This window comes from Hypanus sabinus, chromosome 2 (genome assembly GCF_030144855.1).
Source record: "Hypanus sabinus isolate sHypSab1 chromosome 2, sHypSab1.hap1, whole genome shotgun sequence".
NCBI lineage: Eukaryota > Metazoa > Chordata > Chondrichthyes > Myliobatiformes > Dasyatidae > Hypanus > Hypanus sabinus.
Window position 1 is genome coordinate 180,451,141 of NC_082707.1, and position 16,749 is coordinate 180,467,889.

The following is a 16,749-nucleotide window of genomic DNA, read 5'->3' on the forward strand; positions in this document are numbered from 1 at the left end:
GGAAAGGAAAAGAGGAGACTCAGGGGGAGGTGATAGGCAGGTAAGAAGGAAAGGTACGGTAGGAGTGGGGAATAGATGAAGCGAGAAGGGGAAGGGGAAAAGAATTACCTAAAGGAGAAATCAATGTTCATGCCATCAGGTTGGAGGCTGCATAGTCGGAGTATGATGTGTTGCTCCTCCAGCCTGAGAATGGCATTTTCATGGCACAAGAGGAGAGCCCAGACCAACATGTTGAAATGGGAATAGGCATAGGAATTATAAATGGCTGGCCACTAGGAAGAAAAGTTTTGGAAGATAGAGCAGAAGTGCTCGACAAAGTGGTCCCCCAGTTTATGACTGGTCTCACTAACGCTGCATCAGTAGCACCAGACACAATAGATGACCCCAACAGGTTCACAAGTGAAGTGTGGCCTCACCTGGAAGGACTCTTTGGAGCCCTGAATGAAGATAAGAAAGGAGATGAATAGGCAAGTGTAGCATTTCAGTCACTTACAGGGATATGTGCCAGGAGGGAGATTACTGGGGAGGGGTGAAAGGACAAGGGAATCAGCGGAGGAGAGGTTCTGCAGAAAGAGTGGGGAGGGGTGGGGAGGTGTTGTGCTCAGTGGTAAGGTCCCATTGAAGATGGCAGAAGTTGCTGAGAATTGTGCGTTGGATGTGGAGGCTCAAGAAGTGGTAGGTGGGGACAAGAGGAACTCTATCCCTGTTAAGGCGATGGGAAGATAGGGGAGGGCAGATGTCTGGAAAATGAAGGAGATGTGGGTGAGGGCAGTATCAACAGTGGAGGAAAGGAAACCCTGTCCTTTGAAGAATGAGGACATCTAGGAACAGATGCAACAGAGATAAAGGAACTGAGAAAAGAGAATAGCATTTTTTTCCAGAAACAGGGTGGGAAGAGGTACTGTCAAGATAGCCTTGGGAATGGGTAGGTTTATAAAATATGTTGATAGACAGTTTGTCTCCAGAGATGGAGATAGAGAAATCAAGAATTGTCAAAAATAGACCAAGTGAATTTAAGGGCAGGGTGGAAGTTGGAGGCAAAATTGATGAACTCAGCATGGGTGCATGAAGCAGCACCAATGCAATTGTCAATGAGCAGAGGAAGAGTTGGGGAGTATTACCAGAGAAGGCACGGAACATTGGCTGTTCTTGTAGCCATTAAAAAGGCAGTTGGAACTGAGGCCCATGGATACCCCTCAAGTTTGGAGAATGTGGAAAGAGATGAAAGAGAAATTGTTGAGGGTGAGGATCAGTTCTGCCAGACAGAGGAGGATGGTCTTGGAGGGGAACTGCTTCGGTCTTTTGTTGAGAAAGAAACCAAGTGGTTTAAGGCTTTCTTGAAGGAGAATAGAAGTGTATAGGGACTGGACATCCATGGTGAAAATGTGCATTTAGGGCTAGGGAGTTGAAAGTGATCGAGAACATGTGAGGTGTCATGGACATAGATGGGAAGGGACAGAATCGAGGGAGTTAGAATGGAATCGATGTTTGCGGACTCGAATTCAGTGTGTCAGGAGCAGACAGAGGTGATGGACAGTCAGGTTTGTGGATCTTGGATAAGAGGTACAAACTAGCAGTATGAGATAAGGGAACTATGAGTATGGTGGCAGTGGATGGGAGTTCTCCAGAGATGATGAGGTCAGTGATGGTGTCAGAGACAATTTTCTGATGGTCCAAAGTGGGGCCATTTTCAAGGGGTAAGCAAGAGGAGGTGTCTGAGAGATGCCGCCTGGCCTCGGCAAGATGGAGGTTAGTCGGCCCTCAGTGCGCAGACAGAGGTCAGTACTTACCCAAATGTCTTTTTAGGTGTTTTTGCATTTACCTCTACCATCTACCCACCACTCACATTGCTCCTTAGATCCCATTTATATCTCTCCCTGCTCACCATAAATCTGTTCCTTCTAACTACATAGTTGACCCACTATATTGTGCTGACCTTTTAGCCTATTCAATGACCCATCTAACCCTTCCCTCCCACATAGTTCTCCATTTTTCTACCATTCATATGCTTATCTAAGAGTTCTTAAAATGCCCCTAATGCATTCGCCTCTACCACTATCCCTGGCAGGGTGTTCCATGCACACACAACCCTGTATAAAAAAAGTACTTCTACTGCCCTCTACACTTTCCCAACGATCAAGATCACCCAATAATTTTTGAAAACCTACTTTCTTCAGGAAATGCATTTTCTCACAGATAGTATTGGGCAGAAGGTACAGAAGCCTGAAGTCCCACACCACCAGGTTCAAAAACAGCTACTTCTCTTTAACCATCTGGTTCTTGAACTGACTGGCACAATCCTAAACACTACAGTTTAGCAACACTATGTCCACTCTCCACTATTTTGTACTAATTGCATTCTTTCTTGTAAAATTTGTGTTAAAATAATGTGTTTCTTATGAAGGCTGATTATCTGATGCTCTGGGCCAGTGATGCTGCTTCAATTAAGTTTTTCATTAGACTCGTACAGACATGGGCTTGTACAGATGACAATAAACTTGACTTTATGGTCGAAAGGAGATGGAAATCCAAAGGCAAGATCAACAATATTTCTCACTACATTCCTACTTCAACTATTTGCCCAACAGTTTAAATCTCTCCCAGTAATATTTCCAGCTACACGAGGAAAAGTTGTTTACAAACAGAGAAGTGGTGGTCTGAGCTCACAGCCCAAGGGTTACTGAAACACTGTTAAATCACACTTTCCCCAGAGGAACTGGATCAACACTCCAATCAAAAAAGCTTACAGGCTGAGGAAGAAGCAGTCAAACAAGACCAACAAACACAATAGGTTAAAAGGCTTCCTGTGTGCTGTAATCAGCAGGTTTATTAACATATGTCATGAAATTTGCAGCTTTGTGGCTGCAGTACAGTGCAAGAATTAAAAAATGAATATAATCAGAACATAGAACAGTACCAGCCCTTCAGCCCTCAATGTTGATCTTTCAACCTACTCTAATATCAATCTAACCCTTTCCTCTCACAATCCTCCATTTTTATTTCATCCATGTGCCTATCTAAGAGTCTCTTAAATATCTCTAACGTATCTGCCTCTACCACCATCCCAGCAATTTGTTCCACACACTCTGCACTCTTGTGTAAAAAAAAACACCTGCATCTGACATCCCCCCCTCTATACTTCACTCCAATTACCTTACGATTATGCCCCTTGTAATAGCTATTTCCACCCTGGGGAGAAGTCTCTGGCTATCCACTCGATCTATGCCTCTCATCATCTTGTACACATCCATCAAGTCACTTCCATCCTCCTTCACTGCTAAAGGAAAAGCTCAAGCTTTATAAGAATACTCCTCAGTCTGCTACAATCTAGGGAATAAGGGCCTATCATATCCAACCTCTCCTTATAACTCAGTCCCTCAAGTGCTGGCATCATCAGAGACTCTGTCTCCGCCCTCTTTTCAGTTTAATAAACGTGACAGAGTAGTGTAGTGGTCAGTGTAACACTATCACAGCACCAGCTGGAAGATCAGAATTCAGTTCCGCTGCTGTCTGTAAGAAGTTTGCAAATTCTCCTGTCACTGTGTGGGTTTCCTCCCAAAGCTCCTGTTTCTTCCCACAGTCCAAAGACATACAAGTCAGAGTTAGTGAGTGGCGGGTGTGCTATGTTGCTGCTGGAAGTATGATGACACTTGCAGGCTGCCCCCAGCACAATCCTTGCTGAATTGATGCAGTTCACTCTGAGTTTCGCTGAACATGTAACAATAAAGCTAATCTTTATCATATCTTTCCTACAGCAGGGCAACCAACACTGAACACAATACTCTGTGTGACCTCACCAGTGTCCTGGACAACCACACCATGACCTCCCAATCCAATCCCTAACCTAATCAGCATGCTGTGCCTCACCTTGGCGATCTACCTGAAACACTCCCTCTCCATAGACAATGACTGACCTGCTGAGGATTTAGGACTCTTATGACTTCATTTCAGTTTTCTGACATCTGCAGGATTTTTGACCTGGTTACTCAGTAGATGATGGTAAGAGAGAGTAACACACACAAAATGCTGGAGCAACTCGGCAAGTCAGTCAGCATTTCCAGCCAAGACTCATCATCAGGACTGGAGAGGAAGGGGGAAGAAGCCATAACAAGAAGACAGAGGTGAGTGGGGGAGGTGAGTAAAATCTGGCAGGTGATAGGTGAATCAATCACAAAGAAGAGAAAACCTGCAGATGCTGGAAATCCGAGCAACACACACAAAATGCTGGAGGAACTCAGCAGGCCAGGCAGCATCTGTGGAAAAGAGTAAACAATCAATGTTTCAAGCAGAGACCCTTCATCAGGACTGGAGAAAAGAAGATGAGGAGTAGATTTTAAAGGAGGGGAGAGCGGAGGGAGAAACACAAGGTGATGGGTAAAAACGGGAGGAGGAGGGGTGAGGAAAAGTGCTGGGAAGCTGATTGGTTAATGAGATGATAGGAGAGGACAGAAGGCCATGAAGAAAGAAAAGGGGGGAGAAACACCAGCGGGAGGCGATGGGCAGGCGAGGGGATAAGGTGAGAGAGGGAAAGGGGGATCGGGAATGGTGAAGGGAGTTTGAGAAATCGATGTTCATACCATCAGGTTGGATGCTACCCAGAAGGAATACAAGGTGTTGTTCCTGCAGCCTGAGTGTGACTTCATGGCGACAGTAGAGGAGGCCATGGACTGACATATCAGAATGAAAAAAAATCAGATTGGGAATGGGAAGTGAAGTTAAAGTGGGTGGCCACTGGGAGATCCCGCTTCTTCTGGAGGATAGAGTGCAGGTAGGCGCTCGGCGAAGCAGGCCCCCAATCTATATCGGGTCTGACCGATATACAGGAGGCCACACCGGGAGCACCACAGTATATGACCCCAACAGACTCACAGGTGAAGTGTTGCCTCCCCTGGAAGGACTGTTCAGGGCCCTGAATGGTAGTGAGGGAGGAGGTGTAGGGGCAGGTGTAGCACTTGTTCCACTTGCAAGGATGTGCCAGGAGGGAGATCAGTGTGGAGGGGGAGGGACGAATGGACAAGGGAGTTGCATAGGAAAGCAGAAAGTGGGGGGGAGGGAAAGATATGCTTGCTGGTGGGATCCAGTTGGAGATAGCAGAAGTTGTGGAGAATTATGTGCTGCACACAGAGGCTGGTGGTGTGGTAGGTGAGGACAAGAGGAACCCTATCCCTGGTAGGGTAGCAGGATCTCCCAGTGGCCACCCATTTCACTTTGTGCTTCTCCCTCCCTCCCCCCACAACCCACTCATCCTTTTTCCTCCAGTCCTGCTGAACGGTCTCAGCCCAAGACGTCAACTGCACTCTTTTCCATAGATGCTGCCTGGTCTGCTGAGCTCCTCCAGCACTTCCTGTGTGTTGCAGATGATAGGTGAGACCAGGCGAGGGGGAAGGCCGGTGGGTGGGGAAGGGGCAATGATAAGAAGCTAGGAGGTGATAAGTGGAAGGGGTAAAGGGCTGAAGGAGGAGGAATCTGATTGGAGGGACAGAGGACCATGGGAGAAAGGGAAGGAGGAGGCATACCAGAGGGAGGTGATGGGCAGGTGAAAAGAAGGGTTGAACTGGAACAGGGAATAGAAAATGAGTGAAAGGGGAGGGGCAGAGGTCTCTTTCTTCAGCCCTCCCACCACTACTCTCCTTTTCCAGTTCTGACGAAAGATCTCGACCCAAAACGAGGACTGTTTATTCCACTCCAGAGATGCTAATTGACCAGCTGAGTTCCTCCACATTTTGTATGTACTGTTCTGGGATTTGCAGCATCCGCAGAATCTCCTGTGTTGATGATAAAGGAGTGCTGGGAAGGAGAGAGGTCAGTGAAAATGTGTGCGGTCGAATGAGGCTACTCGCTGTGGAATTTATTGAATGGTCTGTGCATGTTGTTTTTGCTCATGGCTCAGACTGATGAAATTATTGTTTGTGCTGAAGGCAGCAGAGACTGGCTGCAGGGTAGTGGACCAGCTCACTGGGAGAATGGTTTGTACTAGGCAGCTGTGGCAGACCCTGGATTTATACAACACGTTACAGCTCATCCTCAGAACATGCCAAACAGCCAAAGCTGCTCCCACGTTCACTCAGTGCTTTAATGCAGGTAAGTTCAAAATGCATGGTCAGCTCTCCTGATAAAGGAGGAGGCCATTCAGCCCACAGTCTGTGTGCCAGACCTAGACCTTCTCCAATTTGTTTTTAAACAGAGGCTTCACAAAACACATCCGATCTCGATGCAGAACAGCTTGGAATGACAACTGCTCTGCCCGTGGCCACGAGAAACTGCAGTGAGTTGTGGACACATCACGGAAACGCTTCTCCCTTCCATGGACTCTGTCTATGCTTCTCAGTGCCTCAGTAAAGCAGCCAGCACAATCAAAGGTCCCACCCACCTCAGACATTTTCTCTTCCCTCCTCTCCCACCAGAAGATACAAAAGCCTGAAAACATGTAGCACTAGATTCAAGGACAACTTCTATCCCACTGTTAACAGACTCTTGAACAATAAATATGGACTCTTCACCTCACAATATAACTTATTTTGACCTTTGTACCTTATTGCCCACCTGCACTGCATTCTAGAACACTCCATTCTGTTGTCACCTTTCTCTTCAGACCACAAGACATAGGAGTAGAATTAGGCCATTTGGCCCATCGAGTGTGCTCTGCCATTTCATCATAGCTGATCCTTTTTTCCTCTCAGCCCCAATCTCCTGCCTTCCTCTCCACCCCCACCCCCATATCCCTTCACGCCCTGACTGATCAAAAACCTATTAACCTCTGCTTTAAAGACACATAAAGACTTGGCCTCCACAGCTGCCAGTGGCAACGAATTCCACAGATTCACCACTCTCTGGCTAAGGAAATTGCTCCTCATCTCCGTTCTAAAAGGATGCCCCTCTACTTTGAGGCTGTGTCCTCAGCTGTTAGAAACTCCCACCATAGGAAACATCCTCTCTACTTCTGCTCTACCAAGGCCTTTCACCACTTGGCAGGTTTCAATGAGGTCACCCTTCATCCTTCTGATTTCTAGTGAATACAGACCCAGGGCCATCCAACCGCTCTTCATATGACAAGCCATTCAATCCTGGAATCATTTTTGTGAACGTCCTTTGAACCTTCTCCAATTTCAGCGCATCATTTCTAAGGGGCCCAAAACTGTTCACACTACTCCAAGTGAGTCCTCACCAGTGCTTTATAAAGACTCAACATTACCTCCTCGCTTTTATTTTCTAGTCCTCCTGAAATGGATGCTGACATCACATTTGCCTTCCTCACCACAGACTCAAACTGCAAATTAACTTCTTGGACTCCCAAATCTCTTTGCGCCTCAGATTTTTGTATTTGCTCTCCAGTTGTAAAGTGGTCAACCCTTTCATTTCTTCTATCAGAGCACATTGACCAAACACTTCCTGACACTATATTCCATCTGCCACTTCTTTGTCCATTCTCCTCTTCTGTCCAAGTCCTTCTATAGCCTCCCTACATCCTCAAACCCACCTGCCCCTCCACCTATCTTTGTATCGTCTGCAAACTTTGCAACAAAGCCATCAATTCCAACATCCAAATCATTGACATATAACATAAAAAGAATTGGTCCCAACACAGACCCCTGTGGAACACCACTAGTCACCAACAGCCATCCAGAAAAGGCACCCTTTATTCCCACTCTTTGCCTCCCACCAATCAGCCACTGTTTTATCCATGCTAGAATCTTTCCTGCAATACCATGGGCATGTAGTTTGTTTAACAACCTCATGTGAGACATCGTCAGAACATCCAAGTACACAACATTGAATGACTCTCCCTTAACTATCCCGCTTGTTATTTCCTCAAAGAATTCCAACAGACTTCTCATGCAAGATTTTCCTGTGAGGAATATAATATAAATGGTAAGACTCTCGGCAGTGTGGAGGATCTGAGAACCTTGGGGTCCGTGTCAATAGGACACTCAAAGCTGATGCACAGGTTGACAGTGTTGTTAAGAAGGTGTATGGTGTGTTGGCATTCATCAACCATGGGATAGAGTTCAAGAGCCAAGAGGTAATGATACAGCTATACATGACCTTGATCAGACCCCATTTGGAGTACCGTGTTCAGTTCTGGTCACCTCATTACAGGAAGGATATGGATACTATAGAGAGAGTACAGAGGAGATTTACAAGGATGTTGCCTGGAGTAGAGACCGTACCTTATGAGAATAGGTTGAATGAACTTGGCCTTTTCTCCTTGCAGTAATGGAGGATGAGAAGTGACCTGATAGAAGTGTAGAAGATGATGAGAGATATTGATCGTGTGGATAGACAGAGGCTTTTTCCCCAGGGCTAAAATGGTTGCCACAAGAGGACACAGGTTTAAGGTGCTGGAGAGTAGGTACAGAGATGTCAGGGGTAAGTTTTTCCACACAGAGTGGTGGGTGCTTGGAATGCACTGCTGGTGGACAATAGGGTCTTTTAAGAGCCTCTTAGATAGGTACATGGACTATAGAAAAACAGAGGGCTATGCATTAGGGAAATTCTAGGCAGTTTCTAGAGTAGGTTACATGGTTGGCACAACAATGTGGGCTGAAGCCTGTAATGTGCTGTGAATACCTATGTTCTATGAAACCATGCTATGGCCTATGTTATCATGTGCCTCCAAGTACCCGGAAACCACATCCTTAATGATCAACTCCAACATCCTCCCAACCTGTTAGTCTGTGGTTAGACTAACAGGCCTATAATTTCCTTTCTTTTGCCTCTCTCCCTTCATGAAGAGTGAAAATTTGCAATTTTATGGTCTCCCTAAACCAATCCAGAATCTAGTGAATCCTGAAAGATCATTACTAATTTCTCCACTATCTCTTCAGCCACTTCTTTCAGAACCCTGGGATGTACACCATCTGGTCCAGGTGACTGATCTACCTTCAGACCTTTCAGTTTCCCAAGAACCTTCTCTCTAGTTATGGTAACTTTACACACTTGTGACCCTGACACCTGGATCTTCCACCACACTGCTAGTGTCTTCCACAGCGAAGACTGACACAAAATACTTCTTCAGTTAATCTGCCATTTCGTTGCCCCCATTACAACCTTTCCAGCATCATTTTCCAGTGGTCCAATATTCTCTCTCACCTTTCTTTTACACTTTATGCTTCTGAAGAAACTTTCGGTATCCTCTTTAATATTATTGGCTAGCTCACTTTTGTATTTCATCTTTACCTTCTTAATAACTTTCTTAGTTGCTTTCTGTTAGTCTTTCCAAGCTTCCCAATCCCCTAATTTCCCACTAATTTTTTTATATGCTGTCTCTTTGGCTTTTATAATGTTATTATTTACCTTAAATAATAGATAAAGATTAACTTTATTTGTCATTTTACAGTGATACATCAAAACATAGTGAAATAGGTCATTTGCATTAACAGGCAGGACAGAACTCCCAGGTGATTGGTAGACAGAGGAAGGACTGTGAGATGACTGGTTAGAATCAGTTACATAGAATATAGAAAACTTCAGCCCATGATGTTGTGCTGACCCTTTAACCTGCTGCAAGGTTAATCTAGCCCTTCCTACCTAAGTAGCTGTCCATTTTTATTTCATCCACGTGCTTATCTAAGCACCTCTTAAATATTACTGATGTACCAGCCTCTACCACCACTCCTGTCAGGGTGTTCCACATACCCAGCACTCTGGGTTAAAAAAAAAACTACCTCTGACAATCCTCGATCATCTGAAAATTATGACCTTTCTTTTTAGCTATTTCCGCCCTGGGAAAAAGTCTCTGGCTGTCTACTCTATCTATGTCTTTTACCATCTCGTACATCTTCTTTTTCTTCAAAAAGAAAAGCCCCAGCTTAGAAGGACATGGGATAGGCTTTCATGGGTATCTGGGGAGGTATGGACCTGTTTCTCTGTTGCATGTCTCTACTTGCATGGACACACCTTTGCTCTTCAACGAAACCACAGAACAGACAGCGGCTGTGAATTACAGGTAGCACTGTGCTTCAGAATGTACCACCTTCAGGAAGGGACATGAATGCCATCTGGTATCTGCCTGAGATGGATACTAAAGAATGCCAAAGTGTTATTCTGGAGTAGAGTCTGGTTAATATCCTGCTGCCCTGCACAATGTTAACCAAACCAACAGAACAACTGCTGTATGTCACACTGCGGTCAGCAGGGCTTGGTGACTCCCTCCTGTTCTCTGATCCACAACTGTTAGGAGTTTGGGACGTTGGAGTGGGGTGAGGAATCATTCTCTGCAGCACCAGAAGCTGAGGAGAGACCTGAAAACAGTTCATATGATTATGAGAGGCATAAATAGAGTGGACGGTGTCTTTAAATTCCACCCCCCCCCCCCCCCCCATCGGGATCATAAATAACATCTCCTCCTCGCGGATAATCAACACTGGCACACCTTGGGGCTGCATGCTTAGCCCATGGCTACACTCACTCAACGCCCACAGCTCTGTGGTTAGGCACAGTTCAAACGCCATCTATAAGTTTGCCGATGATACAACTATTGTTGGCAGAATTTCAGTTGGTGGCGAGGGGACGTACAGGAGTGAGATATACCAGCTAGTTGAGTGGTATCGCAGCAATAACCTTGCACTTAACATCAGTAAGATGAAAGAGCTGATTGTGAACTTCAGAAAGGGTATGATTAGGGAACACAAATAAATCCTCATTGAGGGATCAGAAGTGGAGAGAGTGAGCAGTTTCAAGTTCCTGGCTATAAATATCTCTGAGGATCTAACCTGGTCCCAACATATTGATGCAGCTATAAAGAGGGCAAGACAGCTGCTATATTTCATTAGGAGTTTGAGAAGATTTTGTATGTCACCTAAAACATTTGAAAATTTCTATAGATGTACCATGGAGAGCATTCTGACTGGCCGCATCACCGTCTGGTATGCGGGGAGGCTGGGGCGAATGTACAGGATTGAAGTAAGCCGCAGAGAGTTGTAAAATTACTCAGCTCTGTCATGGGTACTAGCCTCCACTGCTTCCAAGATATTCTCAAGGAGCGGTGCCTTCAAAAAGGCAGCATCTATCATTAAGGACCCCCACCACCATCTTCTCATTGTTACAGTCAGGTAGGAGGTACAGAAGCCTGAAGGCACACACTCAGCAATTCAGGAACAGCTTCTTCCCCTCTGCCATCTGATTCCTAAATGGACATTGAACCCTTGAACACTACCTCACTATTTTTTTTGCAATATTTATTTAACTATTTTATATATACACACACTTATTGTAATTAACAGTATTTTTCTATATTAACATGTACTGCACTGTACTGCTGCCACAGTTAAAAAATTTCATGACATATGCCGGTGATTTTACACCGGAATCTGATTCTGTACACTCTTACCAATATCAGACTGGCGTGCACTTATGGTGAGAGGGGTAAGTGCAAAGGAGATCTGCGGGACAGTTTTTTTTAAAAAAAACACGGAGTGGATGGTGGCTGGAGTTCTGCCTGGAGAGGTGGCAGAGACAGGCACAATAAAGGCATTTAAGAGGCTCTCAACTGGGAACCTGGATTTGCAAGGAATGGAGGGATAAGGACATTGTGGGCAAAAGGGATTCATTAATTGAATTAGTTAATTCACTACAGACAACATGGGTGAAAGGGCCTACATGGAACAACATAGTACAGGCCGTTCTGTCCACAATATTCTGCCAACCTTTTAACCTATGCCAAGACTAATCTAACCCTTCCCTCCCAAGTAGCTCTCCATTTCTCTTTCATCCACATGCCTAAAAGTTTCTTAAATATCCCTAATGTATCTGCCTCTACCACCGCTCCTTGTAGGGCATTTCATGCACTCGCTACCCTCTGTGTAAAAAGCCTGCCTGTGACATCACTGATGCACCATCAATAACTCTGTGAGACGTGAGGCGAGATATCGGCTTTTATTGACTGGAAGAAAGAACAAGCAGCAATTGACCACCATTCTACATCCTGGAGAATGAGGGCAGGGCTCAGGCCTCAATCGCCTTTATACCGTGGTCCGTGGGAGGGGCCACAGGAGCAGTCAGCAGGGGGGCGTGTCCAGACAGGTATATGTAGTTCACCACATTCACCCCCCCTTTGTTTTAAAAGAGAGTCCCCATGGGGCGAAGTTTCTTACAAGTATATTTACAGGTTAAGTCTATCAGGTGGTCGAATCTGTCGCTGCAATCTACGTAGCACCGGCTGTGATCGCACAGGTGCCGGTGGTGATTGCACCAGAGACGGAGGTTGTGCTGGTTCCAGACTAACTGGAGGTGTCAACCCACTAGACGTCAGTGATCCCTCACGCGTGTGCGAGGCGCCTGGTATATGCGCATGCGAGACGCCCCGTATAGGAGTGTCGTGAGGAGTCTGTGTAGGGCTCGGTGTGCACGGTGTCACCTCGGGTACAGGGTTCATAGTTACCAGGGAGTGTTCAGGGTAGTGGTCTGCTGCTCCTGCGGGCACCAGGTCGCGGACGGAGACCGTGTCCTCCCGCCCATCAGGTAAGACCACGGAGGCATACTGGGGGTTCTCATGTAGAAGGTGAACCCTCTCGACCAGCGGGGAGTATTTATTACTCCTCACATGTTTCTGGAGCAGCACTGGCCCTGGGGATGTCAGCCAAGCTGGTAGGGTGGTCCCAGTGGCAGACTTCCTGGTAAAAGAGAATAGGCGCTCATGAGGGGTGGCATTGGTGGACGTACATAACAGGGAGCGGATAGAGTGGAGTGACTCGGGGAGGACCTCCTGCCATCGAGAGACCGGCTACCCTTTCGACTTAAGGGCTAAAAGTGTGGCCTTCCACACTATGGCATTCTCCCTCTCCACCTGTCCATTTCCCCGGGGATTATAACTTGTGGTCCGACTAGTAGCAATGCCCCTAACCAGCAGGTACTGGCACAGCCCATCACTCATAAACGGTGACCCTCTATCACTGTGGATATAGCAGGGATACCCGAACAGAGTGAAGAGCTGACGCAGGGCTTTTATGACGGACGTGGCAGTGGTGTCGGGGCAGGGGATGGAAAAGGGGAACCGCGAGTACTTGTTGATAATGTTGAGAAAGTAGACATTGCGGTCAGTGCAGGGAAGGGGGCCCTTAAAGTCCACACTCAGTTGCTCAAAGGGGCGGGTGGCCTTGATAAGTTGTGCCTTTTCAGGACGGTAGAAGTGCGGTTTGCACTCAGCGCAGATTTGGCAGTCCCTGGTCATCGCCCTGATGTCCTCCAGGGAGTACGGCAGGTTCCAGGCTTTCACGAAATGGTAAAATCGGGTGACCCCCGGGTGGCAAAGATCTGCATGGAGGGCGTATAGCTGGTCGAGCTGTGTGCTGGCACACGCTCCCCGGGATAGGGCATCAGGGGGCTCATTGAGCCTTCCAGGCCGGTACAGGATATCATAGTTATACGTGGAGAGTTCTATTCTCCACCGCAAAATTTTATCATTTTTGATTTTGCCCCGCTGTTGGTTGCTGAACATGAACGCAACTGAGCGCTGGTCAGTCAGCAAGGTGAACCTTTTGCCGGCGAGATAGTGCCTCCAGTGCCTAATAGCTTCCACTATGGTCTGGGCTTCTTTCTCCACCGCGGAGTGCCGAATTTCAGAGCCTTGAAGGGTACGAGAAAAGAATGCTACTGGCCTGCCTTCCTGATTGAGGGTAGCAGCCAGTGCGAAATCGGAGGCGTCACTCTCTACTTGGAAGGGAATGGTCTCGTCCACCACATGCATCGTTGCTTTGGCAATGTCCCCTTTAATGCGGCTGAAGGCCGCGCGGGCCTTGGCTGAGAGGGGAAATGTGGTAGACTTGACCAGGGGGCAGGCCTTGTCTGCGTAATGGGGGACCCATTGAGCGTAATAGGAAAAAAACCCAGACACCGTCTGAGGGCTTTGAGGGTGGTGGGAAGAGGGAGTTCTAACAGGAATCGCATACGGTCGGGACCAGGGCCAATGACCCCGTTCTCCACAACATACCCAAGGATAGCGAGTCGGGTGGTTCTGAACACACACTTGTCCCTGTTATAAGTAAGGTTCAGGGCTTTGGCCACTTGGAAAAATCATTGGAGGTTAGTGTTGTGATCAGACCAATCATGACCACAGATGGTGATGTTATCCAGATATGGAAATGTGGCCTTCAGTTGGTACTGGTCCACCATCCGGTCCATTTCCCTCTGGAAGACAGAGACACCATTCATGACACCGAAGGGGACATGCAGGAAGTGATAGAGCCTGCCGCCCGCCTCGAAGGCGGTGTAGGGGCGGTCCTCTGGGCAGATGGGGAGCTGGTGATAAGCGGATTTCAGATCTATTGTCAAGTACACCTTGTACTGAGCTATCTGGTTGACCATATCCGCGATGTGGGGTAGAGGGTACATGTCAAGCTGCGTGAACCTATTGATGGTCTGGCTATTGTCCACAACCATCCTATTTCTCTGCCCTGTCCGAACAATGACCACCTGGGTCCTCCAAGGACTTGTGCTTGGCTCAATGATCCCCTCCCTGAGCAGCCACTGCACCTCTGACTGAATGAAGGCCCTGTCCCCTGCGCTGTACCTCCTGCTTTTAGTTGCCACAGGTTTACAGTCGGGGGGTCAGGTTGGCGAACAGCGGTAGGGGAGGGACCTTGAGAGTGGAGAGGCTGCAAGTGGTGTCAGTAGCGCAGCTGTCGGCATGGTGCTGGGTGGGATGTGTGGTTCGGTGTGTGTGTGTGGTCAGTAGCGGGGTATATGGCAAAGTCCCACAGAACTGAGGATTCCTGACAGTGAGTGGTGGGAGGGGCCCGTCATATGCCATAGTCACACTTTCGAGGTGACTCTGGAAGTCCAGCCCCAATAGCACAGGTGCGCACAGTTGAGGCATGACCAGTAGCACAAAGTTCCGATATTCTGTGCCTTGCACCACCAATGTCGCTACACAACCCACCCGGATGTCTGTTGTATGCGACCCAGAAACCATGGTGACCCTCTGGCTTACCGGCCGTGTCACAAGTCCGCAGCGTTGCACCATGTCCGGGTGAATAAAACTCTCAGTGCTGCCCGTGTCAAACAGGCAGCTAGTCCTGTGCCCCTCCACCAGGATGTCCATCATTGACCTTGCAAGCTGGTGTGGGGCGCTTTGGTCAAGGGTTACGGAGGCCAGAGTTGAACTGCCGTCTTGGTGCCCGGTAAGCACTGGTGGGTCGGGGGCAGGGTGAGTTGGCACCGACAAAGATGGCCAGCCCCATTCGGGCAGGCAAGATGGTAGCCCCCATGTCTCACACGGGTCGGGGGCGGGGCATGTTGATGCCGACAAAGATGGCCGCCCACATCCGGGCATACAAGATGGCGGCCCCCATGTCTCACACGCAGCGCTGCCCAACCCTGCTCGTGGTTCAGACTTACAGACCTTGGCGAAATGGCCCTTCTTCCCGCAGCTGGAGCAGGTCGCTTCTCGGGCCGGGCAGCATTTTCGGGGTTGTTTTTCGAGTCCGCAGAAGTAACACTGTGCGGACTTGCGACTGGCAGCAGCTGTGGTCGGGTTTGGGGAGTTCGTGGACTCGCGACTGGCAGCGGCATTGGTGAATTCGCGCGCGGGTGGCAGGGTCTGAGGTGTCCATGGGACCAGCGGGGGATCGCGCGGCTGGACAGTGTCAGCGTTGTGCAGAGCAGCCTCCAGCGTGTCGGCCGTCTCGATCGCCGAGCGTTAAGGTAAGATCGGCATTTTCCAGCAGCCGCTGGCACACATACACTGACCTGATTCCTGTAACAAAGGCATCTTGTACTAGCAGCTCCGCATGTTGTTCCGCAGTTAGAGCTTTGCAGTCACAAGTTCGCACGAGTGTCTGTAGGGCTCGGAGAAACTCGGTGCTCGTCTCGTCGGGTCGCTGTCGCCGTGTCGCTAAGCGATGTCTTGCGTATTCGGTGTTCACTGGCCGCAGGTACTGTATTTTGAGGGCATCCAGTGCCTCTTGGTAGGTCAGCAGGTCCCTGATAAGTGAGTAAACTTTTGGGGTGACCCTCAAAAGGAGGATTCTGTGCATAATAGCGGGCTCAGTCGCACGAACCTCCTCCAAGTATGATTGGAAGCATGCAAGCCAGAGTTCAAAGGCAGGAGCTGCTTCTGAGTTTTGAGGGTCCAAGTCCAATTTTTCCAGATGTAAAATACTTCCCATGTTTTAAAACTTCCAGTCAATAAAATTGATGCACAATCAATAACTCTCTGAGACGTGAGGCGAAATATCGGCTTTTATTGACTGGAAGAAAGAACAAGCAGCAATTGACCACCATGCTACATCCTGGAGACTGAGGGCAGGGCTCAGGCCTCAATCGCCTTTATACTGGGGTCCGTGGGAGGAGCCACAGGAGCAGTCAGCGGGGAGGCGTGTCCAGACAGGTATATGTAGTTCACCACATACACCCTTATACTTTTCTCCAATCACCTTAAAGTTAAATCCCCTGGTATTATCCATTTCGGTACAGACACAGCGGGTTGAAGGGCCTGTTCTGCCTTCCTGCCTACACTGCAAAGAGAACGAGAGGCAGGCAGCTACCCAGGGAGAGTCCACAGCAGCAGAGCTGGTGTCAGTGAGACTCAGGTGGGGAGGGGAGAGCGAGTCCCAACCGGGTGAAGCCAGATCGGCTGCCTTGAACTCTGGCTGAATTGTCTGAAAGCCAACAACGAAAGCCTCCAGGGAGTCTGCCCTGGGCCTCCCCTGCATCACTTCAACCAGAACAAGCTCTTCCCCCAAACTGAAAAATCTCTCAAACCTCACACGATGAGACACCCCTCCAGCCAGGCTGGAAGCGCATCTTTCCTGA

The 16,749-nt window shown here is 48.1% G+C and overlaps 1 protein-coding gene across 2 annotated transcripts in view; it reads right to left on the reverse strand.

The window, feature by feature from the left end:
- Positions 1–16,433, reverse strand: part of esr2a (estrogen receptor 2a) — a 372,934-nt gene extending 356,501 nt beyond the window's left edge. For both annotated transcript variants that reach the window (XM_059960648.1, XM_059960654.1), the window contains exon 1: positions 15,685–16,433. In XM_059960648.1, the coding sequence (XP_059816631.1) occupies positions 15,685–16,103 (419 nt within the window). In that variant the 5' untranslated portion in view covers positions 16,104–16,433. The remainder of the gene's footprint in view (positions 1–15,684) is intronic.
- Between the last annotated feature and the right edge of the window lie 316 nt (positions 16,434–16,749).